Source organism: Diadema antillarum, unplaced genomic scaffold, assembly GCF_040938485.1.
Source record: "Diadema antillarum isolate AM-2024a unplaced genomic scaffold, OU_Dant_1.0 scf00000019, whole genome shotgun sequence".
Taxonomy (NCBI): Eukaryota; Metazoa; Echinodermata; class Echinoidea; order Diadematoida; family Diadematidae; genus Diadema; species Diadema antillarum.
This window is the reverse complement of record NW_027270908.1, coordinates 376,181-397,431: the sequence shown is the minus strand read 5'-3', so window position 1 is coordinate 397,431 and position 21,251 is coordinate 376,181. Positions and strand designations below refer to the sequence as shown.

Below are 21,251 nucleotides of genomic sequence, written 5' to 3'. Positions count from 1 at the left end.
CCGGGGTCTTCATCATAATAGTTCTGGATCATTACTGTTGGATATTGAAAAGACAATGCTCATTCTGTGTTAAATTATGTGATATTCATGTTGGGTGACTGTCTTTGTTTTTCTACCAGAAATGCTTCAAGGAGGATGAGCTGTCATCATTCAAGAGCTTGATGAACAAACTGGCAGCTATCAGTGATCTAAGGACAAGGTAAGTCATCTCATGCTGCTAGTCTTAATAGAAGTCATGCTCAGTTACATTTTCTCTCTTCTCCTTTCTTGGTTTATTCAGAGATGCCCAGTCTCTGTTATTCTGAAGGAGGTTCCGTTAGAAATTATAACCCCCTCTCCACATCCTGACAAAATAATACAAAAACCTCTACAATTTGAGGATTAGTTTTTGTAATACACAGTTATCACCCTGAATGCTTCCTCGAATTTTAGAGTTTGCTGTGTGAATGTTGGCAACCCCGGTTTATATCTGTTTGTCATTTGCACTGTGCCGAATGGTCAGACTTTGAGAGTGAAAGCACAATTTCCCGCACCCCCCTCATTTTGCAGCTAGATGTATCACAGGCGATCTTGAGAGTAATACTCTGATTAATGCATCCAGTACCAATTTACCCAAATGCCCCCCCCCCCCCCAAAAAAAAAAAAGAAGAGAAATATATATAGTGGTCAGGAAATAAGATGAATTTTCCTGCAAGTATTTTTCTTGTCACAGTCTACATCTTCTTCTCCTCTGTCACATAATATGCATTGTTGAAGGAAATTCCAGTTGAATTTTGATATTAAATTTGCTTGTAACTGAAACAAAATAATTAGAGAAGTTGATCAGTGAAAATGTGGGGGAAAAATCAGACACACCAAAAAAGTCTTGAACTGTAGAAGTTTAGAGAGTAGAACAAACTGGCAACTTTTCTCAAATATTTGGGCACAAACAGAACTTACATTTTTCCTACAGAGGAGGACATGCAAAATGTATTACTCTTATGAAATACCAAGAAGAGGTCTGACGAATATTCTTTCTGCCCCCACCACAGGTTACGAGAAGCGTGTAACTGCAGCTTCCTCTACTGGCACCGAGTGGTCTTCCCTCTCTACCTGGCTGACAGGTTTGAGAATGCTGTGGATGCTCACAGGCTGCATGTAAGTTTAGTTTCCTGGAAATGGGTGTCAGATTCTTCCTATTATTCCTTATATGGTCATTCCTTTGTGCTCCTTTGTGCTCGGAAGCCCTGAAGGCTAAGTAAGGAAAGAAGAACACAGAAGAATTTGATTCGTGATCATTTAGTGAGCAATGTTTTCTCATAACTGTTTAATCATAATAGCATTTATTGCAGGTCAATCAGAATACATGGTTTCGCAGGGTGGTAGCAACAGTAATGTGTGAACATCGTCATTTTCTGCTGAGCTGAATGGGATGAGCAAACATGACAGGCTGTGATTGCCATGGATGCCAGGCTAGATTTTCTTAACTGTCAAAAAATGTACCACTGCTGTCAATGTGTGGATGAGAAGCCTAATAGGCAATGGTAAAACCAGGTGAATAAGACATTGCTGCAGTTACAAAAGGAAGAAAAAACGACCAAACTGTGAAGAAAGAAGGTCAAAACTTGACTATGGAGGGGGAAAAATGACCAAAATCACACGGCGTACTACGTTGTGGGCAAACAGGCTGCTGTGGCTGCTAGGAGCATTTTCTGTAGATGCCATATATTTTGTGGCATTTTTATTTCGTGAATTTCACAAGCCAGGTACTATTCACAAATTTAACAACACGCACACACAAAAAATTAATGTGATCCTCACATGAATGTGAACATATACAGTTCTTGTTCATTATGGTACTCCACAATCATGGATTTAATCATAACTCACGTAATTGTCTGGAAGTCCCAATTTGAAAAAAAAAAAATAAAAAAATTAGTGTAACTCAATATACACGTATATGGCAAATATAGTATATTGTAAACCTAGCCTTACAATTGTTTTCCTTGGTCTTTTTTAGTACATGATGGGTGCTCTGGCAGACTGTGTGGCTCCCATGAAACAAACCAGGCATCTAGACTCCACCACCATCCTACTTGACTGCTTTGACAGAGAGATCAACGGCCAGCTGAAAGAGGTGAGGATTCTCTGCAATGACTCTTTGCATCTTCCAGTATCAGCATCTTTCCCATACCTTCTCATTCCACAGCCAGATTTCAGTCATACTCCATTTGGAGTACCCCGATGGCAAAACGCAGCACCTCCTTCAGAGGTTGTGCTGTGTTTACGTCAGACGCCGGAGACTCTCGACAGACATGGCACAAAGCACAAGTCTCCATGGGCATGGGATGATCTACAAGAGTAACAGCCCTAGATTATTGCAGGTGGCATAACAAGATTGGGAATGTGCAGAGCTGAAGGGCTTTTGCCCAGCTGCTGTTGCCATGTTAACTGCTGTTATTTCAAATTGCAGCTACAAAGCTCTTGATAAGATATTGGGCCGAATGCATAAACGCTAGCAATTGCTTGTGCTAGCCGTTTACTCGAATCCGTATGCATAAAAACAAGCAATTGCTTGCAAGCAGAAGCTTTTGCTAACAAGCACAAGCAATTGCTTGCTGCCCGCAAGCAGTTGCTTAGAGACAAAGCATTTGCTTAAAAACGTATGCATAAAACATACCATTTGCTAGTTCTTGCTAGCAATTGCTTACGATTTTCCAAGCTCTGTAAAATGAGCTTGAGCTTTTGCTTAACCGGATCGTTCCCTTTTAAGTATCATTTTCATATTTATGAAAGAAAGACCACACTTGTGAAGGAGTGGTATAAATCTACAAGAAATTACTCATAAGTAGTGTAAGAAACTTTTTCATTTCAACAACGGGAATGTCCAGTGGTTAGCACGCAAAATGTGATGAAAATCAGGTAGGATGTCTGACTTCGGTGGAGAGCGAGGAGACCTCTCTCCGCGTGCGATCTGGCAGATCCGGGCTGCTGTAAGCTGCAGTGATGGGAATCAGCCAGTAATACATGTGTGTGTATAGATGTGTGTGTATGTGTCTGTGTGTGCATTTCATAGCTCTTCTGCTATGCCAGGAAATGTTTCCACACACACATGCCCTTTCAAATACATGCTGCCACACTCGTCTTTGTTCTTGTGTTCGCACAGGCGTGACATCCCTTTTGTTGAAAACGCAAGCAATTGCTTGTGTGGGACAAGCAAAAGGTATTGGCATAAGCAAAAGATTATGCATATGGATTTAAGCAATTGCTTGAGCTAGACCTTTTGCTAGACGAGCTTGTGCTTTTGCTTGAAGCAATTGCTTACAAGCAATTGCTTGTTTTATGCATTCGGCCCATTGTCTAGGTCAGTTGTGTGTCAACATTACATTATAAGGATGTCAAGCTTATTTTTATCGGTATTAATTTGATTTGAATTGATATCACTGCTATAATTCTCGCTATCGCCAATGATGTAAAAAGTACCCGGATGTGGCTTTTTCGTCAAGATTTAGTGCACTTCCGGGACTAGGGCTTTTCCGGCGCGGGGCATATTTTGCACAGCGCTAGCGTGCGCATATGTGTACCTTACGTATAGCGCAGCGCCAACCACGGATACTAGTACAGTAGATAGGCGGCTGTACCCGAACCAGCCAGTGGCCAGACCTAGTGTGATGGATACATACTGTAGCTATAGCCTCCGCATTGCCCTAGGCCTTGCATTAGCATGCACCGCATGCACGTACGCGACACAAGCTAGACATACCAGTACATCGTACTGCTTGATCATGCGATCGACTTGCACATCAATGATCAGTCATCTCTGCATACGCTGAAAATAATATTGATACTGGAAAATATTCACCCACCTGGATATCGTCATGGAATGTTTGTTCTCTGTCGAGGTGCCACGAACACAATCGGGAACGAACCGTGATCTCGTACTTATCCTGTCTCTGATCGAAGCAATTTCTTCCAAGCAAGTTGCACGCGCGCTGCGCTGTGGAGTCACCCACAAACTTCACCCACGCGGCCACGTCACGTCTCGCATGCCAGTAAGGGACCTATTTATGTAGAATTTGTGCATGTATTGTCGTGCAAACAACACATTACAGCTCCGCAGTAACGACCCATAGTCGTATTTACAGCAATTTCTCAAGAATGGAGAAATTTCAAATCATATTAAAGCTGAAATTCAGATTGAGGAAACAGTAAGTACACGTAGAATACAGTCGGTTGTATGTGTAAATAGCATTAGTCACGTACCATGCACGTACGAACGGAAGTGACTTGGCTCCCGTACTATCCCATAATGCACCGTAAATGACGCTTAAATCAACATCAGGGTGCTTTTTATGTCATTGGCAATAGCGAGAATTACTCTGTACCTTGAAAGATATGAATTCCTGCAGATATCTGGTATTTCGTATGGGTTAAGCCAGAAAAAGAAAAGAAAAGAAAAAACACTGAGTGCTAGAACCTAATAAGACTCAAAGGGCTTAACGCTTTCTGAGTCAGGTACTTTGAATATATGTGTACAAGGCTATAGAATTTTCTGTGCCAATTGGCACTCAAAACACACAGGCTTAAGGTAGGCTTTAACCCACTGACTCATCACTCCACAGCACCTCCTAGAACCGTTGTGTCGGGCAGTAGAGACCGACCTTCGCCTCTCCATCCACAACCATCTCCAGCTGGACGACAGGAACCCTTTCAAGGTCACCCTCAAGGACATCTCTCACTTCCTCAAGATGAAGCCTGTCAGATTCTTTTGCTACTTCATTGATATCAAGGGTAAGTCATGGACTGATGCCCACCCCCCCCCCCCAAAAAAAAAATGCAACAACAACAACAACCCGAAAAACAAAAAAAAAACCACCTCTTAAGACAAGTTATCCATTTCCATTACCTGTTCATTGTTTGGGTGTTGATGAAACACAGTTTACTAAAAAAAAATCAAGAATTTTCTTCTGTTGTGTTTCAATCCTTCTGTCATGTAGAAATATTAATCGTACTTCAATCTTCTCTTCAAAAAAACAGTTGTTGTTTCATTAACCTGTTGAGGACGAGCTGATTTTGCTATGACATGTATTCCCTTCGAAACCTGCCCAAGTACACTCTGGACTACCTGGTAATCTTCAATGGGTTAAGGTGATTTGATGCTGTTTTGATGGATCAGTAGGAATTAAAGAAAAAAAAGGTTGTTTAAGGAGGGAAATCCCCCATCACTTTGTTTCACATTTCATTTTCATATCATTTCATTTGTTAAGAACATGTATGAACCTGTACTGATTTGAACAAGGAGGGATATTAATAAGGGAGGCTATGATGAGAAAGATTGCTAGATAAGATGTCTTAATGAATGAATACAGTCGTGTATGTTGTTTTCAGAGAGAATATTGGCAATATGCTCTCGCTCTATTGTTGCTGCATTTGTGCAATTGACAAACCAGATTAGCTGTTGGATGATCTTCTTATATATTGTCATCTCTACAGCCCACGTGACACATTACCTGGACAAGACTTTCTACAATCTGACAACGGTGGCGCTGCATGACTGGAAGACCTACGCGGAGATGCGGAACCTGGCCGCCCAGAAGTACGGCTTGGTTATGACGGAGGCCCACCTTCCCACACAGACTCTTGAACAGGTGAGAAGTAGATGGTATTAAAGGTGATAATGATGGTGACACTGATGATTACGATTTCATGACAAGGATGATTACAATCGTGATGATGATGATGATGATGACGATGATGATAATGATGATGAAAATTAGAGATAAAGATGATGACCATGATTCGAATGATGAGTAAGATTATGATCAAAATATTGATGCTGATGATGAAGTTGATGACGATGGTCAGACACAGCTGGTAATGATGATGATGATGATGATGATGATAATAATAGTGATGGTAATGTTAGCACACATATTCATATTGTAATGCACACTCATGTTGCCGTAACACAGGGTGATGCTTTCTACATTTATTGACCATATCCTGCATTTTGACAAAGCGTCTCTACATCTTACTCTACATCTAATAGCGATACTTTCTTTGTTCAGTTGACTCATGTTAAGTTTGAATTAAGTTTTGGATTCCTTTTTCACGTCATACAGGGTCTCGATGTGCTGGAGATTATGAGGAACATCCACATCTTTGTGTCCAAATATCTCTACAATCTCAACAACCAGGTAGGGTTCCATACCAAACATGAAACACTGTAATCCTGTGTAGTAGTAATTCATCAAATTATTCCGTCATGGCCCATATAATGGGAGCTGGTTGTAAGTCAAAGTGGTATGACAGTATGACAAGTGGTATGACAGAAAACTGCTAAGCTTAGTCTATTTTGTGTATGATGATGCAGATTTTGTACAGAATTATGTGTTTATTTATGTCAAGTTCTTCTTTATGTGGGTTTTGTTGTATTCTGTTTATTTTCTCTTCCAAAAGGTTTATGTCCCATATGACTTCTTGGCAATGGTTCCATAAACCTACAAAGCTGTCTCTGCGTTAACACCAGGGGTTCACCCCAATTGAAAACCAGGGTTGATTTGCAGTAGCTAGCACTCTCCTGTTCATACGGATGTACCTGTTTTCATTGTGTTTGTATATTCCTGGTACCTTGAGAAGGAAATTAATTGAACCTCATCACTTTTTACAAGACAAAGAAAGAAAGAACTATTGCAGCAGCATAGAAATCTTTTTGTATTGGGATGGATTCTTGTGGTTAGCATCTGTGTGTATCGCCCCCGATGTAGATCTTTGTGGAGCGGTCGAGCAACAACAAACACCTGAACACCATCAACATCCGGCATGTGGCCAACTCCATCCGCACCCACGGCACGGGCATCATGAACACCACCGTCAACTTCACCTACCAGTTCCTGCGCAAGAAGTTCTTCATCTTCTCCCAGTTCATGTACGACGAGCACATCAAGTCCAAGCTCATCAAGGTTTGCCACCGATTACATTGTTTCAGCGATTGGTTTATTTTCAATCTGTTGGGAAAATAGGAGGGCATATGTACCTCCCTCAAGATGTGGTAGTGTAAGTTTTTACCCTTCTGGTTTCCAGCTGTAGATCTTAAACGAGTACACCCTGATAATGCATGATAGTTATGGCATATTAATGCTAAAAAGTTCTTAATTACGTGACGAAGCATGGGGAGACAGTTTCATTAGAAGAATTCTCCTTTAGTACCCATGCTCGTAAGTAGCAGTGACTTCAGCAGTGGAGAAATCAGGAGAGTTCTCTCTGTATTCAAACGAGAGCAATTTTTTTTTTTCAGTCTGTCTTGTATATGTACCTAGACTATATGAATGGGTAATGATAGTATTTTCACTGCATCGAGTGTCCTCCAAGACATACATTATCAGATGGGTAGATATCCAATTAGAGTCGGAGCACGAAGTATCAAATGCAGTTTCAGATCATTCACCCCTCTGCTTTGAGAGTGTGAGAAATCACAAGTATTATTGAACATTTTCATCATCTTTCTGTGTGTATGTGTGTAAGATATCCGTGGGACAGATTATGACAAATGCATTCAGATTTCCTTTGTTACTGTAACAGTGTGGACATGCTATCAATCTTGTGACATGAATATTAGCTATGTCGAGTATTTCAAGCTTTTAATAGATGAGCAAATGTGTTCAAGCTTACCCACAGTTCTGTGCAGGTGAGGGCTATTCCTTAATAGACGTATGTGCTACTGGCACAATAAGCTTATGCTTTTTTGATTATTCATGCAAAGCACTAATACCAGTTATCTTACCACCCCCCCCCCCCCCCCTCACTCCACCCCACCCCACAGGACCAGAGACATTTCAAGGAGAACAAGCAAGAACTGAACCAGATGTACCCCTTTGACCGGGCGGACAAGTTCAACAAGGGCATTCGTAAGCTGGGCCTGACTCCAGAGGGCGACAGCTACCTGGACCAGTTCAGGAACCTCATCAGTCAGATTGGTCAGTGGCACGTTTGCCTTAACTTTTTGGTCTCTTTTCTTTCTTAACCATTGATATACATGGGTGTCAATCTGTATGTCTGTCTGTCTGTCTGTCTGTCCCTATTGTTACCTACCTGTCAGTCAATTTATATTATGTAGGTAGATAGATAGAAATATAGACAGTTGAATTGATAGAAAATTTTAGATTGATAGATGGGCAGATAGATAAAATGGGTAGATAGATATATGAATAGATTGATATATGTATATATATAATGTATATATACATGTATGTATGAAGCTTATTGCTACACCTGAGTGGACTTGCTAACTTTACTATTAGGTGAAGTGTGGAGGGATTACAGAATCCTGCTGAGAAGGCTTGGCAAGTTATGCTAAGCACCTCGGCACGTCAAGGGTTAATGAACACCAGTACATTCAAATGAAAGTAGTTTCATATTCCTGTTCCTCTTTGCTGTGTATACAGGCAATGCCATGGGCTACATCCGCATGATTCGATCCGGTGGACTGAGATGCTGCAGCAATGCAATCAGGTGAGTGTAGATAAAAATTGACCGAAATTTATTTCTATATCTATTGCATGTAGGAGTTCATGGCATCCCATACAAAATCTATGGAGAATTTAAGGATCTTGTAGGGAGTGGGTTGGATACCAAAAATTTGTGTGTTTAGAGTATGGAGATTATGGGTTTTAACCCGCTTCATTATACTGTGTTGAAATAGTGTAGCTCCCTGCATGTCAAATCCTGGGGAAATGGGTCAGATCACTGTAGTGTTCAAATGGATGGATATTCTGAGCCTGGCGACCTTGTCACCAGTTGTTCAATTTACCTGTTCAGCTACCTATGTTGAACTACTTTGAATCTGAACATCATGGATTGATCGTTGCTATGTTGGGCAAATCTTGGCCAAACTTTTTGGTTGTTATGCAGAACATTCATTCATAGAATTTAGATACATTGGTCAACTTGTCAACTGTGACCAGCATAATAGTCAACTTTGTTGGCATTGACTAGAACAGTTGAAACCAAAGCCATATGGGAACAATACTTGTTATAAGTCTTATATGTTTCAAGTCATAGCTAAGAGAGCACTATGTAATGTGTGGTTCTTATCAATTACTGTACATTATGATTATTATCATTATTGTGTATATATACTTTGATATGTTTGATTACTTACATTTGTTGGTTGACTCTCATTTTCATTTTGTTGCCTCCTCTTGGTACACCTTATTAGGGCTCACAGTTTGCTCAGCCCCTCCCCCCCCCCTTCCCCATGCTGTTGCTATTTTACTGTTTTCCTTTCCTCTTCCCTTTGTTGTTCCTTATCTTGTTTGATGTTCCCTCCCTATTCATCTTTTTCCTTCAATGGTTGCCTCCATGGTTCATTACTGACCCTCCTCTGCCTTTTGTCTGTCCACCCTCCTGCTCTAATCCCCCTCCCTTTTAATACCTGTTGGGCTCCTTGCCCATGACCTCCTACTCTCTCCTTTTGTTTTCTTTGTTCTGTGTCCCTAGCCTGTCCCTGACTGTTCTTGTTGTGTGAAGTCATCTGTGATTGCTTTCCCTGCCTGCTTGTCATTTTGCCTCTGACAAAGATTCTGCTAGGATTGAAAGCTCAGGCCCCTTTTGACTCCATTTTCTCCATTGGCTTGTCACTATTGGATAAGCAGTTTTCAGCAGCTTTTTTGTTGTTGCTACGATTACTGTACAATTAGATGAATGAAAATGGAAAAATATACACCTGCTTGAATTCTGGTACATCTTGTTTGTCTCAAAATGAAAGCAAGAAAGGAGAAAAAGAAAGTATCATGAAACATGCAATTCTATCTTGATGAGATGACAGAGTCTGATCAACATCAACTCATCATTCCGTCCTCAATCTTAGGTTTGTACCTGACCTGGAGGACATTGTAAGCTTTGAGGAGCTGGTTGGGGAGGAGGGCCTCTCCGAAGAGGTTTCCACGGCAGCGAGGTAAAGAAACCATCACTAAACTCTAAAAAAACACTAAAAATCTGGTAATACGCTTTAATGGTAATCCGTTTTATATTATGATTCTCATGATTTAGACTTATGGGTATCTGATGTCAGTGTGTGACTGCATCTTTTTCTTTTTACTGTTCTTCACTCAGATATAGAGGAAAGATCTTCACTAGAGAAAATTGTGATCTTGTAAAGCAGATGGTTTAGTTATGTTCCCATGTGATCAAACTGAGGCTCTCAAGCCATTTATTCAGTAAAATTGATCAACATTCTTACTCAAATAATTTGTTATTTGCTATAATACTGTAAATGTGTTCATGATGGGCCAGATTATTGACCAGTTTTATTTTTTTCTCTCTATAATCATTATGATAGAAATCTGGACAATGTAATAGGCAATCTGACCAAGAACTTTGCTGAAGGGACAGAGTACTTCAAGGTGAGTGCCAACTATTTCAGCTTTTCACAACATGCTTCCTTTGCTGTAGTAAACTTTGTACATACAATCTCAGGTGCGATTCAAATGAAAATATAAACAATTGGACCAAGTTGTCTCTACTGAAAATAGAAATTGATTTCATTATTGGTCTCCTGCAGGTTTTTTTTAATATTAAATCTAAGGTCATAATTCCATATGACAGATGTTTGAATTTCCTTGTTTTGAACAAACAAAGATAGAGTGGAATGCTCAAAATATTTGTACGATTATGTCTAGAACTATTGCTTGCAGTATTTCTTCTGGTAATCATATAACATTACTATGGTAATAGTGATTCAGAAAAAGAAGAAGTAAGTAATCATCATAGGTAGTCATCATCATCATCGTCATCAGCATCATCATTGGTCTATATTGCAACAATTTGCAATGAAAACATTGACTCTCATGGCATTAAACAAGTTATGTGTCTGTCTTTCAGATGTTGGTGGATGTGTTCTCACCAGAGTTCAGGAATCCCAAGAACATGCATCTCAGGAACTTTTTCACCATCCTGCCTGCCCTGGTATGTACCAATACACTGAATCTCTAGGATGAGAATGAGAATAAGATATCACATTATCATAAAATTTATCTCTTTATTTTTATTTTTGTCACTGTCAATTTTTATTGATTGCAAATACACATGTTTTATATATTTTTTCTTCATTTTTTTTCTTCTGGCAAGTTATGTGAGTCATTCTGTGGACCTGAGAATCATGGCCATATCCCCATGGGTGACCTTATGAATATGTTATGTTGTGCCACAGATATTTTTATATGTGCTCAAGTAACACCCCAAACCCTTTCAGTCCATTTATACCTTGTACCCAGTTTTCACAGCTACGTGTAACTCGTGGCAGTATACGTCAATATATCATTAATTACCTTTCCAGTCTGTAGAACCTACAGGGGATGGAAAAGCCTTTGTATGATAACAGTGTCATATGATATAGCATGATTCTTGTGATTTGCTCCAAAATGCATCTTTACATCATACCAGTCTATTTACACCTGCACCTAATGTTCACAATGAATTTGTGGCAGCGTCATGAAGCAGCTGTTATTATTATGTTTCCAATCTGGCTGTATGCAGAGGCTACAGAGCAGGTGAAGTCTTTATGAAGTACTAATTGTGAGATCACTGCTGAATTTTTGCAATCCGTACAGACCCTCAACTTTGTGGAGTACTCTGTGAGTGCCAAGGAAAAGCTGAACAAGAAGAACAAAGTTGGAGCTGCCTTCACAGACGATGGCTTTGCAATGGGTAAGGAATAAGATGAAAATAAAAAATGCAGATAAATGAACTATCTTATTTAGCCTAATTTGAACTGACAATTGATAAATGATGAAAGTTGATGATAGAATTTCTGCAAGTGACATATTGTATTTGAGTATATGAAATGTTTTAGGTAGCAAGGTTGATATAATGTTTTCATATTTGCTGAATGTTTGTATCCCATGTAATGTAAAACGAGGAATGTTTTTGTGCATTTTAATTTCGCAAATTTCGTGAGAGCTAAGATTTGCATGATCAAAATTGCACATGAAAGTTCTTGTCTGCACTACATGTATTGAATGCCAGTGGCAATTCACAAAAATTTTATGCTGCGAATATATCGTGTTTTACAGTATATGTGTCAGAAACACAGTATTGATTATACCTGCTGTGCTTTGTAATGCAACTATTTGACTCAAAATGATGTTACCAGGAATTGCTGTGATTATTTGTAACCATATTGTTAAACTTGAGGGAATTCAGTTATAATTTCTGCTTATTGAAACCCAAGTATGTTTATTACTATATGTATATGAGGTTGCATAATTTGATATAAGTTTACACTGGCTGTGAAGAACAAACAGAAACAGAAAGTATAGAAGTTGAGTGTAACATTTCAAATTTCAATCTTCCGTTCAAACTTTTTGCATGATTTTAAATGTTTGTTGAAGACATATCTCTTTAACATGTCCGTGGACCAGGTTTAAAACTAAGCAATGTTTATTACAGCTTTGTCATTTTTCATCTTGTTTTGCCTCCTCTCTCTCTCACACATGCCCATTTTCCTTGTTTCTATTTATTACTTCCTTTTCCTTTAATGCGCATAGAGACATTAATCTATTCTGTGATATGCGCCATATAAATATGGTTTATTATTATTATTATTTTTGCAGGACTGGCTTACATCCTGAAGCTCCTGGACCAGTACCAACAGTTTGACTCACTCCACTGGTTCCACTCTGTCAAGTTCAAGTATAACAGGGACAAGGTCAGAGAATGAGAGATTGTTTTTGTTTGTTTAATGGACTTCACCAATGGCAGCCAAGGGTTGAAATTCCTCCTTTCTATCAGTCAGTTTCTACCTAGGGACTGTGGAACTGGGGTCTGTTGAGGCTGCAGTCCCTACATTTTTGGCTCTTACAATAACAACAAACAAAAGGAAAAAAATGATACAAAACACAACAACATCCATGACTTTCCTGGGATTCTGCTCATTGATGCTTGACCCTTGACTCAACCAAGAGCACACTACAACCCTTGCTTTTCCCACTCTGGCTGATCTCCTCCCCCACCCCACTAAAAACATTGCGAGGCCTCTATTACCTGTGTACAAGTGGTATTCTGCTTGTTCGCACTTGCTATCATATATTATACTGTTTATGATTTTCACATTTAATTCTGCAGTTTGTAGGACGTTGATTAAATTATGACTCAAGTGATAGTACTGTGCTATGTGTATTGGCAAATAGGGTTGGGGACTACTGCAAATCTTGCCTTATTTTTCAGAGCTTGTATCGAAAGCATAATCTTATATGGATGTGAGACATGGACCATGAAAAAGGCCTGCAGGACTGGCTTGATGGCACATACATCCAACTTCGTATGAGAATTCAGAATATCAGTTGGAGAGAGCACAAAACCAAAGAGGAGATCTATAGAGATTTTTCACCCACTTCATATTTTGTAGCTTGTCGTAGAATACAATTTGCTGGTCACTGTTTGCCTACCAAGGAACACATCTTATCTGGGCCCTGTTTTATGAAGAGTTATACTTTGATTACCTAGTTGATTTCTATCATAAGTCTATGGCAGCCTGTGTGGTAAGGAAATTTATAATCCATTATATCTTTTGATAAAATGGGGCCCTGATGTAATTTCCATGTGACTACCCTGCCCATACAGAGGAAGAAAACCTCACAACTATATCGATTGCATTGCACGAGATATTTGGCATGAGATAGCTGACATGTTAACACTGATGATGGACACAGATATTTGTCAAGGCATTGTGGATTCGATCTGGAATGCATCTGTAGAGCAGTAGATGATTTCCCTGCTTAGAATTCTATTCAGGACTTAACCTGATCACCTCATTTATGACGAGTCATCCTGACCATAGTCCCATGTCTGTTCTTTGGCGTGTGGTTTGCAACAGGAGATGGTGAGGAAACAGATGGGAGGAGACGAGAAACTCCAGAACACTGCAACACTCACCATCAAGAGACTGGACACCTACCAGAGGGTGAGAACATATGGGCCCAGCCACACCCAATTTATTTAACTTCTGTGTATAGTTATTGCAGGAAATATCCATACACCCCATACTCTTTATGTGGAAAGTATATTGCCACATGAAATGATACTCATCTTTGATTATTCATTGATGCTAACGCTGGCATGGGAATCTTGCAGAAATGGCCACTCTGAAATTTAAATCATGTTACCAGTTTGCAAAACAAATAAAGTGCATTACCTGGTTATCCAGCCTCCATAACTTTCTGACCGTTCCAAAGTCACTATCGGATGGATAATTCTCACTTAACATCCTATGTAATGTACATTCCTTGTATTTAAGGAAAAGTATTCATACATGCTGACTATAGGAGTGCCAATACTGCATCAAGCGTGTACAGAAATCTGGGATCTGGGAGACCACTGCAGACTGATGAAAGGATGCTAAATGTGATCAATGTATCAATGTATTGAAGATCTAGCTGACGATTGTTATCATTATCATTTTTTAAAACCCCAATGCAGGAGTTTGACCTGCTCTACTACAGTCTCAGCAGTGCCAGGATTTTCTTCCGGGCAGACAAAACGGCTGCAGAAGAGCAGGAGGAGAAGACGGAGAAGGAGGAACGAGAGAACAGTAAGAAGAGAGGAATTTTATCACTATTTTTTATTTTTCCGTAGGAAATAGATCTAATTTGATCTCACCAGAGACTCCAACTCTCCTGTTTTCGACGGGAGATCTCCCGCCGAAAACCCATTTTTGCAAAATCTCCTGTTCTCCCGCTTGAGATTTAATTTCTCCCACCCTGACTCTGTGTCTCTCGTTGGAAAGGATTTCTTACTTATTGCTATCGTATGTTGAAAAAATAAGCCTTAGGTAGCACCAGAGAGCATCTAGAACCCTCTAGGAACTTCGCGCTTTGCACACATCAACTTGGAGTCTCCTGTTTGCTTGGGGTTTCGGGCGGGAGAATCTCCAGATCAGAAGATGCTTGGGGTTGGAGTCTCTGTCTCACTGAAATCAATGAGTAAACATATGCCCCCTAAACATAGGGTTCTGAGCCCATCAGGCAAATCAGGGGAAATTATTTTACTTTTTTCCAGTCAGGGAAAAGTCAGGGAATTTGATTAAAAAAGCCTCAAATCAAGGAAAAGTCATGGAATTTTGATTGGCTCAAAAATCAAAAGTAGTCAGTAAGGCTCTGATATATTTTGTTGCATATTATTATTATTATTATTTTATTTGGCTTTCAATCACAAATACATTTTTCGAAATCAGAAAATTGTACATTGGAGTGGTAAGGGGGCACTGGATGAAACTGATGAAAATTGGATGTGAAACTGGAAATGAGTTGAAATAGTTTTCATGGAAATTTGATACTTCACCAGGGAAAAATCAGAGAAGAAATCAGGGAATTTTGTTTTCTTGAAATGCTGGGAACCCTGCAAACAACTGGATCATGATTTTATTAGTTCATAAGCATTCAGATACAATGTATGTCGTGCATTGATATTTCATTAGTGATGGGGGATTGAGAAGTTGTCTCAGGTGTTTGCAAATACTGAGTGATTGAGCATCAACTGGAAGTGATTTTCATGTAGATATGGCAAATGTTTATGTGACTTTTGCAAACAAATAACCACTGCTATTACTTACCCCCCCCCCCCCCCCCCCCCCCATTCCCTCCCTCCCTGTGGTTGCCTATTCAACAGAGGCCATTGAGAGCGCCCCACCAGAAAGGCCGGCCCTGCCTGCTCCGGAGGCTCCCAGCACCCCAGGTGAGGTCACACCCCCCTTTCAGACGGTAGAAAATCTCTCCTGTAACCATGATTGTAATCTCTCTTAGAAGAATTGTGATTGTAATCAAGGTATTACTAGTGTCTGAAAGCAAATTATTGTAATCACAATTCTGCAATCTTGATTTACAAATTGAGGTGTTTTCAAATCTTGATTTGCATGTTTCATGGTGCGCACTTCCTGTCAAAAAGATTTGACCTCCAAAACATGATTTTTTTAATTGTCTGGAAGAGATAATAGGTACTTCTACTTGTGTGATGTGTTTGAATTTGAAGCTGGCAGTGGAGGTGAAGCAATGTTGGAGGGGAATAATCACCTCCTCCAGGTTAGGGTGTTGGTGTATCATTATATCATCACACCTAGTGTTTTGCATTTCCTATGAACATATTACATTGTGCTTTTTAGAGGAAATGGGAAGCTTTACCAAAGAGCAGTTTGCCAAATCACCTTCCAATCTTGCAATGAGCCCATATCCATTGTCTGAACCCCAACTCTATGTCCAACTTAATCACTTTAATTCGTCAAAGCGGAAATTTTTGAACAGTTGAAAATAGTAGTGTGTATTGTTACTTTTGAGCCAGTTCAGTAGCACCCACAATTGTGTGAAGTTTCAACACTGCAAAATATTTCTTGCGTAAGTTAGAAGACAGACCAGATGCAAATAAAGTGAAGGGCATTCCAGCTTTGCAAAATTAAGACAACTTTATGGGTTTTGGTATCAGAGTTTGTCGATTCTCACTGTTGCTATGTTTCATCTTCTTTCAGCCATACAAGCTGCACCCTCATCCACCCTGCCTGCCATCATGGCCAACTAGAGGAAATCCGGCCTGAAATCAGGTTTCGAACCACAGCACCACCGAGTCTTCTATGCAACAACATCGCCGGCAACATACACAAGGACCTGTACCCTTCTGTCATCATTACTGGTTCTTCAGTAGCATATCTCAGACAGACTTTCAGTCGAGGCTTTCAGATCAAAGACGTGCTGAATAACTTCTTTCGTATCCTGACTGAAACTTTATGCTATTGGGCACAATTGGTAGAGGTTGATCATGAGTGCAAATCTAATTTGTGTCCTGCCTAATGTCACCTCAGAGTGAAAAACGGTAAATCATTTTCACTTGTTGATGAACAGTAAATTCACCGACTGAAAAATGCAGAAAGAAGTGAGATTATTAAATTGGCAGTTCTTCACTTGAATGACATTGAAAAGTAAACAACTCAGAAGTCGGTGATACGTAGCATGAATAGACGTTAAGTTGTTTGAATGACATAGCAATAAAAGTTAGTGCGTAAATGCAGCATCTGTGCTTGCATATCTCGAGTATGATTTGAATGAAATGTAGCTTTAATCTTTGTAACCAAAAAATGGATGTCCAAACACAACACATGCCTTTGAATCAGCAAGTGCGACTTTTTTGTTCGTAATACCTCATGAGCCATTAATTAGAGTGTCTCATCGGTTACAGGTGTTTTTGGTTATTGTGATGAAATACTGGCAATATTTTTTCTTGTCCCCCACCCCTCCCCTTTGAATTCTGTACCGGTAATTCATCATGATGTAGCAGTGCAGTTGTTCAGGTGATGTCTATGTTGGCATTACACCATACACTGGTGATTTCTTCGGAGACTGAAGCAGTTGTCTTTAATACAACAGTCATTCCTGGAATATGTGTGTTTGTGTGTGGTCAGTTAAAGGGGGTTTGATAACTTCCTTCGTTCACAGGAGGTATTCCCCCAATGAGGTAACCAACTGAATGAGATATTTTTTTGACAAAGATCACATCTTTACGTGTGTGAGAGCAACATTCAGAGAAAGTGTGGTGAAGTTCTGTTAGTATTACCATGTATTGATACTCATGAGTCTACATGTAAGTAAATTTAATACATTTCCATGGTAACCGTGTACATAGATTATGAAGCTTAAAAAATTATCCCCAGTATACATGCAAATGTTTTCCAATCAGCTTTTGCATATGGATGTTAATATTGCATGAAGTAGACTGCATGGAAAGAGGGCCCCTGTTTTTATCTCTCAATATTCTTATTATTCCACAAGGCAGAACCATCCATCTTTGAAATGATAGTGGAAAAACTCTTTAACTTGTGTTCCTTTTTTTTTTTCTTTTTTTTTCTGCTGTTGCAAAAGCAATTTTTGGGATAATGATTGGAATGAATGCAGATCATGTTGGATACAATGTGCAAATGCGAGATTATGTTTTCATTTTTTTTCTTAAACTAGTAGTCATGTGATAATGCTCGGTTGTCAAATGCCGCCTGAAATTCATTCATTCAAATTTGTTTCAGTGAACTCAAAATCTTACAGGCCTGCTTGAGGGGAAAAATGTTAGCAACAACTTCAGCATTAAATGCCAGTTGTTTTAAATCAAATCAAAATGCCAAAGGGTCATTCATTTAGATTTGTGACTTGTGGAATATGAAGGAACACTCTCAGGTCTGTGTGTTTCTTTAACACATTTTTAACACTAGATAAAATTCAACTGAGTTTGAATGATGAACTTATGGGGTAAAGTTTAGAATTATTGTGCTTTGTTACTGCTTTTTGTAGATGTAAGTGAAGCAATAACATCAAAGGTTTATTTTTAATGGTAATTTTGTAGGAATTAAGATTGCTCCATTTATGCCCTGTGCACATTCATATGTTGAATGTTTCACTGCAAATGCAGTGAGAGAATATGTTCTGCAAGAATCTGTCCATCCTTTCAGGAAAATCACAAGCTTCTACCACCAGACTCGTAAGTCTTAATCTTGCCTTTCTAAACTTGTGTTCCAAAACACATTCTGTTGTGACTCAAAAAGCAATGCCTAGTTGTAAGGTGTTCTTTGTGTTTTGAATGAAAAACTGCTCAATATTCAGTTGTGCTTGTGTCATCACTAATTGTGTAGGTTGAGTTAGAACTTCTGTGTCAATTCTTTCGTAAGGGCACTTGCAAAAATTACAGGCAGTTGTCCATTCATATTCACATATAATTCAAGATATTTTAGAATCTTGTTCGTATCTCCTCCACTTCATTTTAGAAGTTGGCGTCATTGTTTTGCCGTCATTCTAATCCAACTCCATTGTAAATCAGAGATTCAAACAAGCATGTACTGGAAAGATTGACCAATTATCTTTGTAAATTTCTTTGCATATAAAGAATCTCTAAGATCAGGTGCCTTTTCATAAAACTTGTTATCAGTAACAACTGCCATATTTCTCTGACAAATTTTCTCTCAGCCAATCAGATGCAAGGATTTCAGTAGCTTATAACAACTATCGTAACATGTTGTTGATAACAAGTTTTATGAAACGGGGCCCTGGTAGCATGTCTTGAATCACAATGTACCAATATTTGCTCGGCAGACACTTAGCACTTTGACACAATGTATCATTTTCTAGTGCAAACCTTATTTTTACACCCAGTGTCTATCAAGTGTTATGCTTTGTTCTTTCTTTTTGTGGTTTTGTCCGCTCATCAGTGTTGATGATGGAAATTCCACAGTTAGTGAAATTCCCTCTACTAGACTGAGGACATTCCAGTTTTTCTAGTGCGAGGACACGACGTACACAAACACTGTCGAGTTCTTGCTATAGTGTGATATTCCTTAATTCCTGCATGTACTTTGCGCCACGTCGACGCCATGTGCGGTGTGACGCAAATGCATGGTGTCGTATTTCTTTTGCTAGGGATGGCAGCCTTGATTGGGGAACATGAGAGTGATTATATTTATAAATATACATATATACATATAATTTCTATCGAGAGTATACACATGATTGTAATCTTAGTTTACAATGTATATTACTTTGAGAATAAAGTCATGTGATCAATGATACACCAAGGGGGTTGTTTGATACATCCATTTATTCGTATCTGATACCAAAGTGTGAGATTCTGCAGAAAGTGGAGAAGTCAGGATGGAAGCTGAGGAAATTATTCATTGTTGAGTGATGGAAGAAAAGATATGAGAATTATAAATTCTGATTTACACATTCGACAAATTCATGGTCATTACTAGTAAGATACAATACAAATGTATAAAGAAAAAATGAAATCAAGTACGAGAAAGTGTAAAAGTATTGCACCACATCATCCGAAGTATACTTAAACATGAAAGTCCATTGAAAAAGAAACCTTTTTCTTTTTTTTTCAAAGTTAGCACAAAAAGAGCATGACAGCCACAGGTAATTATGTTTAAAACACGGGAGCAATCTTCAAGTTAATCACAACCATGCCATCTATGCACCTTAACTGTAGAAGCTTTTAATGATGCGTTTTACATGCCACACGTTATGGCCGTTTTTCACTGAAAAGCAGAAAAACGCTAGATTCGACATAAACACACACACACAAATGTCTGCATTAGTGTTGGGGGTAGGAGTTTGATAGCAACAAAAATACCGCACACAAATTTGCAAATCTTTTGGAAAATGTGAAGACAAATGTGACTTTTCAATTTTATGACTAGCAGCCACAAAGTTTCGACAGTAAAAGTATTCCTTCAGGATAGAAGAGTGATGGATGTAACTTAGGCATTCACTACATACACAATTCGTCTTCCGGAAGACATGTAAATAATGCCTTGACCTGCTTGAACAAACCATTAGTATTTCTCTGTTTAGCCAAGTTTACGTATCCATCAAAGATTTTTCAACTTTGTGTGTGTGTGTGTGTGTGTGTGGTGGGGTGGGGGGGAAGTGGTGTCAGAATTTTTGCATGACCCTTGTGCATTATTACTACACTCATTAATGCTGACCTAACATGATTTAACCAGTGATGGCCAGGACAGAAAAGTAATGACCATGACAATTTGTCATTCAATTTCTGAGAATACATAGAAGCACAGATGTACGTAGATGATGCAAGTATTTGTTGAAGTTTTCCAATGCTCTGTAGGGTAGTGCCTCCAGAACTCTTCAACATGGCTCACGAATGGATAAAACACTCCAGAAGACTTGCTCCTAGCAGGTGAAACAGTCCGCAAAATCTCACATTACTCATCATCACAAAATTCATTTGCAATTGTCAGAAACAATGGCATAACTCCATGATAGGAACATGGCTATGCTTTGATGTTTTTACAGTACAAGAAAGACAATAATCTTGTGTGCACTAAACAAATATTTATACACACAGTCAGTACCAATATTTCCCCATTTACATCAAATATATATGTACAAATTTGTGTATGATACATTATGTACACCTTGGACGGTGATTCTTTGATATGGATCAAGGAAGAAAAGGCATGCATCGTGCTCGGAGGTGGGTTGTGCATTCATAGTACTTTTACGAGTGAATTTGGAATGAAGCTTGTTGGTAGCAGAACAAGATATGACCAAGTACAGCGGAAGAAACTCTGAAGTGGCACCATCAACACCTTTTTCAGTGAAGCATAAAGCTATTCAAGAGACATTATTCCTTTTCTTAAAGCTTGGTGACAATTGTCATACAGAGACCGATGTCATTTCACATGAAAGTGTGGAAGTTCGGGAAGTTACAAGTAAAAGTACTCTATATGC

The 21,251-nt window shown here is 39.1% G+C and overlaps 1 protein-coding gene across 1 annotated transcript in view; it reads left to right on the top strand.

Annotated features, from left to right (window-relative positions):
* The window catches only part of LOC139728239 (WASH complex subunit 4-like), a 51,455-nt gene extending 33,626 nt beyond the window's left edge, over positions 1–17,829 (top strand). Inside the window, exons 19-36 of the mRNA XM_071639204.1 lie at positions 120–199; positions 1,032–1,137; positions 2,000–2,116; positions 4,602–4,770; positions 5,473–5,627; positions 6,102–6,176; positions 6,747–6,941; positions 7,802–7,955; positions 8,424–8,490; positions 9,848–9,934; positions 10,319–10,382; positions 10,861–10,944; positions 11,589–11,685; positions 12,591–12,685; positions 13,853–13,939; positions 14,455–14,566; positions 15,643–15,708; positions 16,493–17,829. Coding sequence (XP_071495305.1) covers positions 120–199; positions 1,032–1,137; positions 2,000–2,116; positions 4,602–4,770; positions 5,473–5,627; positions 6,102–6,176; positions 6,747–6,941; positions 7,802–7,955; positions 8,424–8,490; positions 9,848–9,934; positions 10,319–10,382; positions 10,861–10,944; positions 11,589–11,685; positions 12,591–12,685; positions 13,853–13,939; positions 14,455–14,566; positions 15,643–15,708; positions 16,493–16,542 — 1,860 coding nt within the window. The 3' untranslated portion in view covers positions 16,543–17,829. The remainder of the gene's footprint in view (positions 1–119; positions 200–1,031; positions 1,138–1,999; positions 2,117–4,601; positions 4,771–5,472; positions 5,628–6,101; positions 6,177–6,746; positions 6,942–7,801; positions 7,956–8,423; positions 8,491–9,847; positions 9,935–10,318; positions 10,383–10,860; positions 10,945–11,588; positions 11,686–12,590; positions 12,686–13,852; positions 13,940–14,454; positions 14,567–15,642; positions 15,709–16,492) is intronic.
* The last annotated feature ends 3,422 nt before the right edge of the window (positions 17,830–21,251 follow it).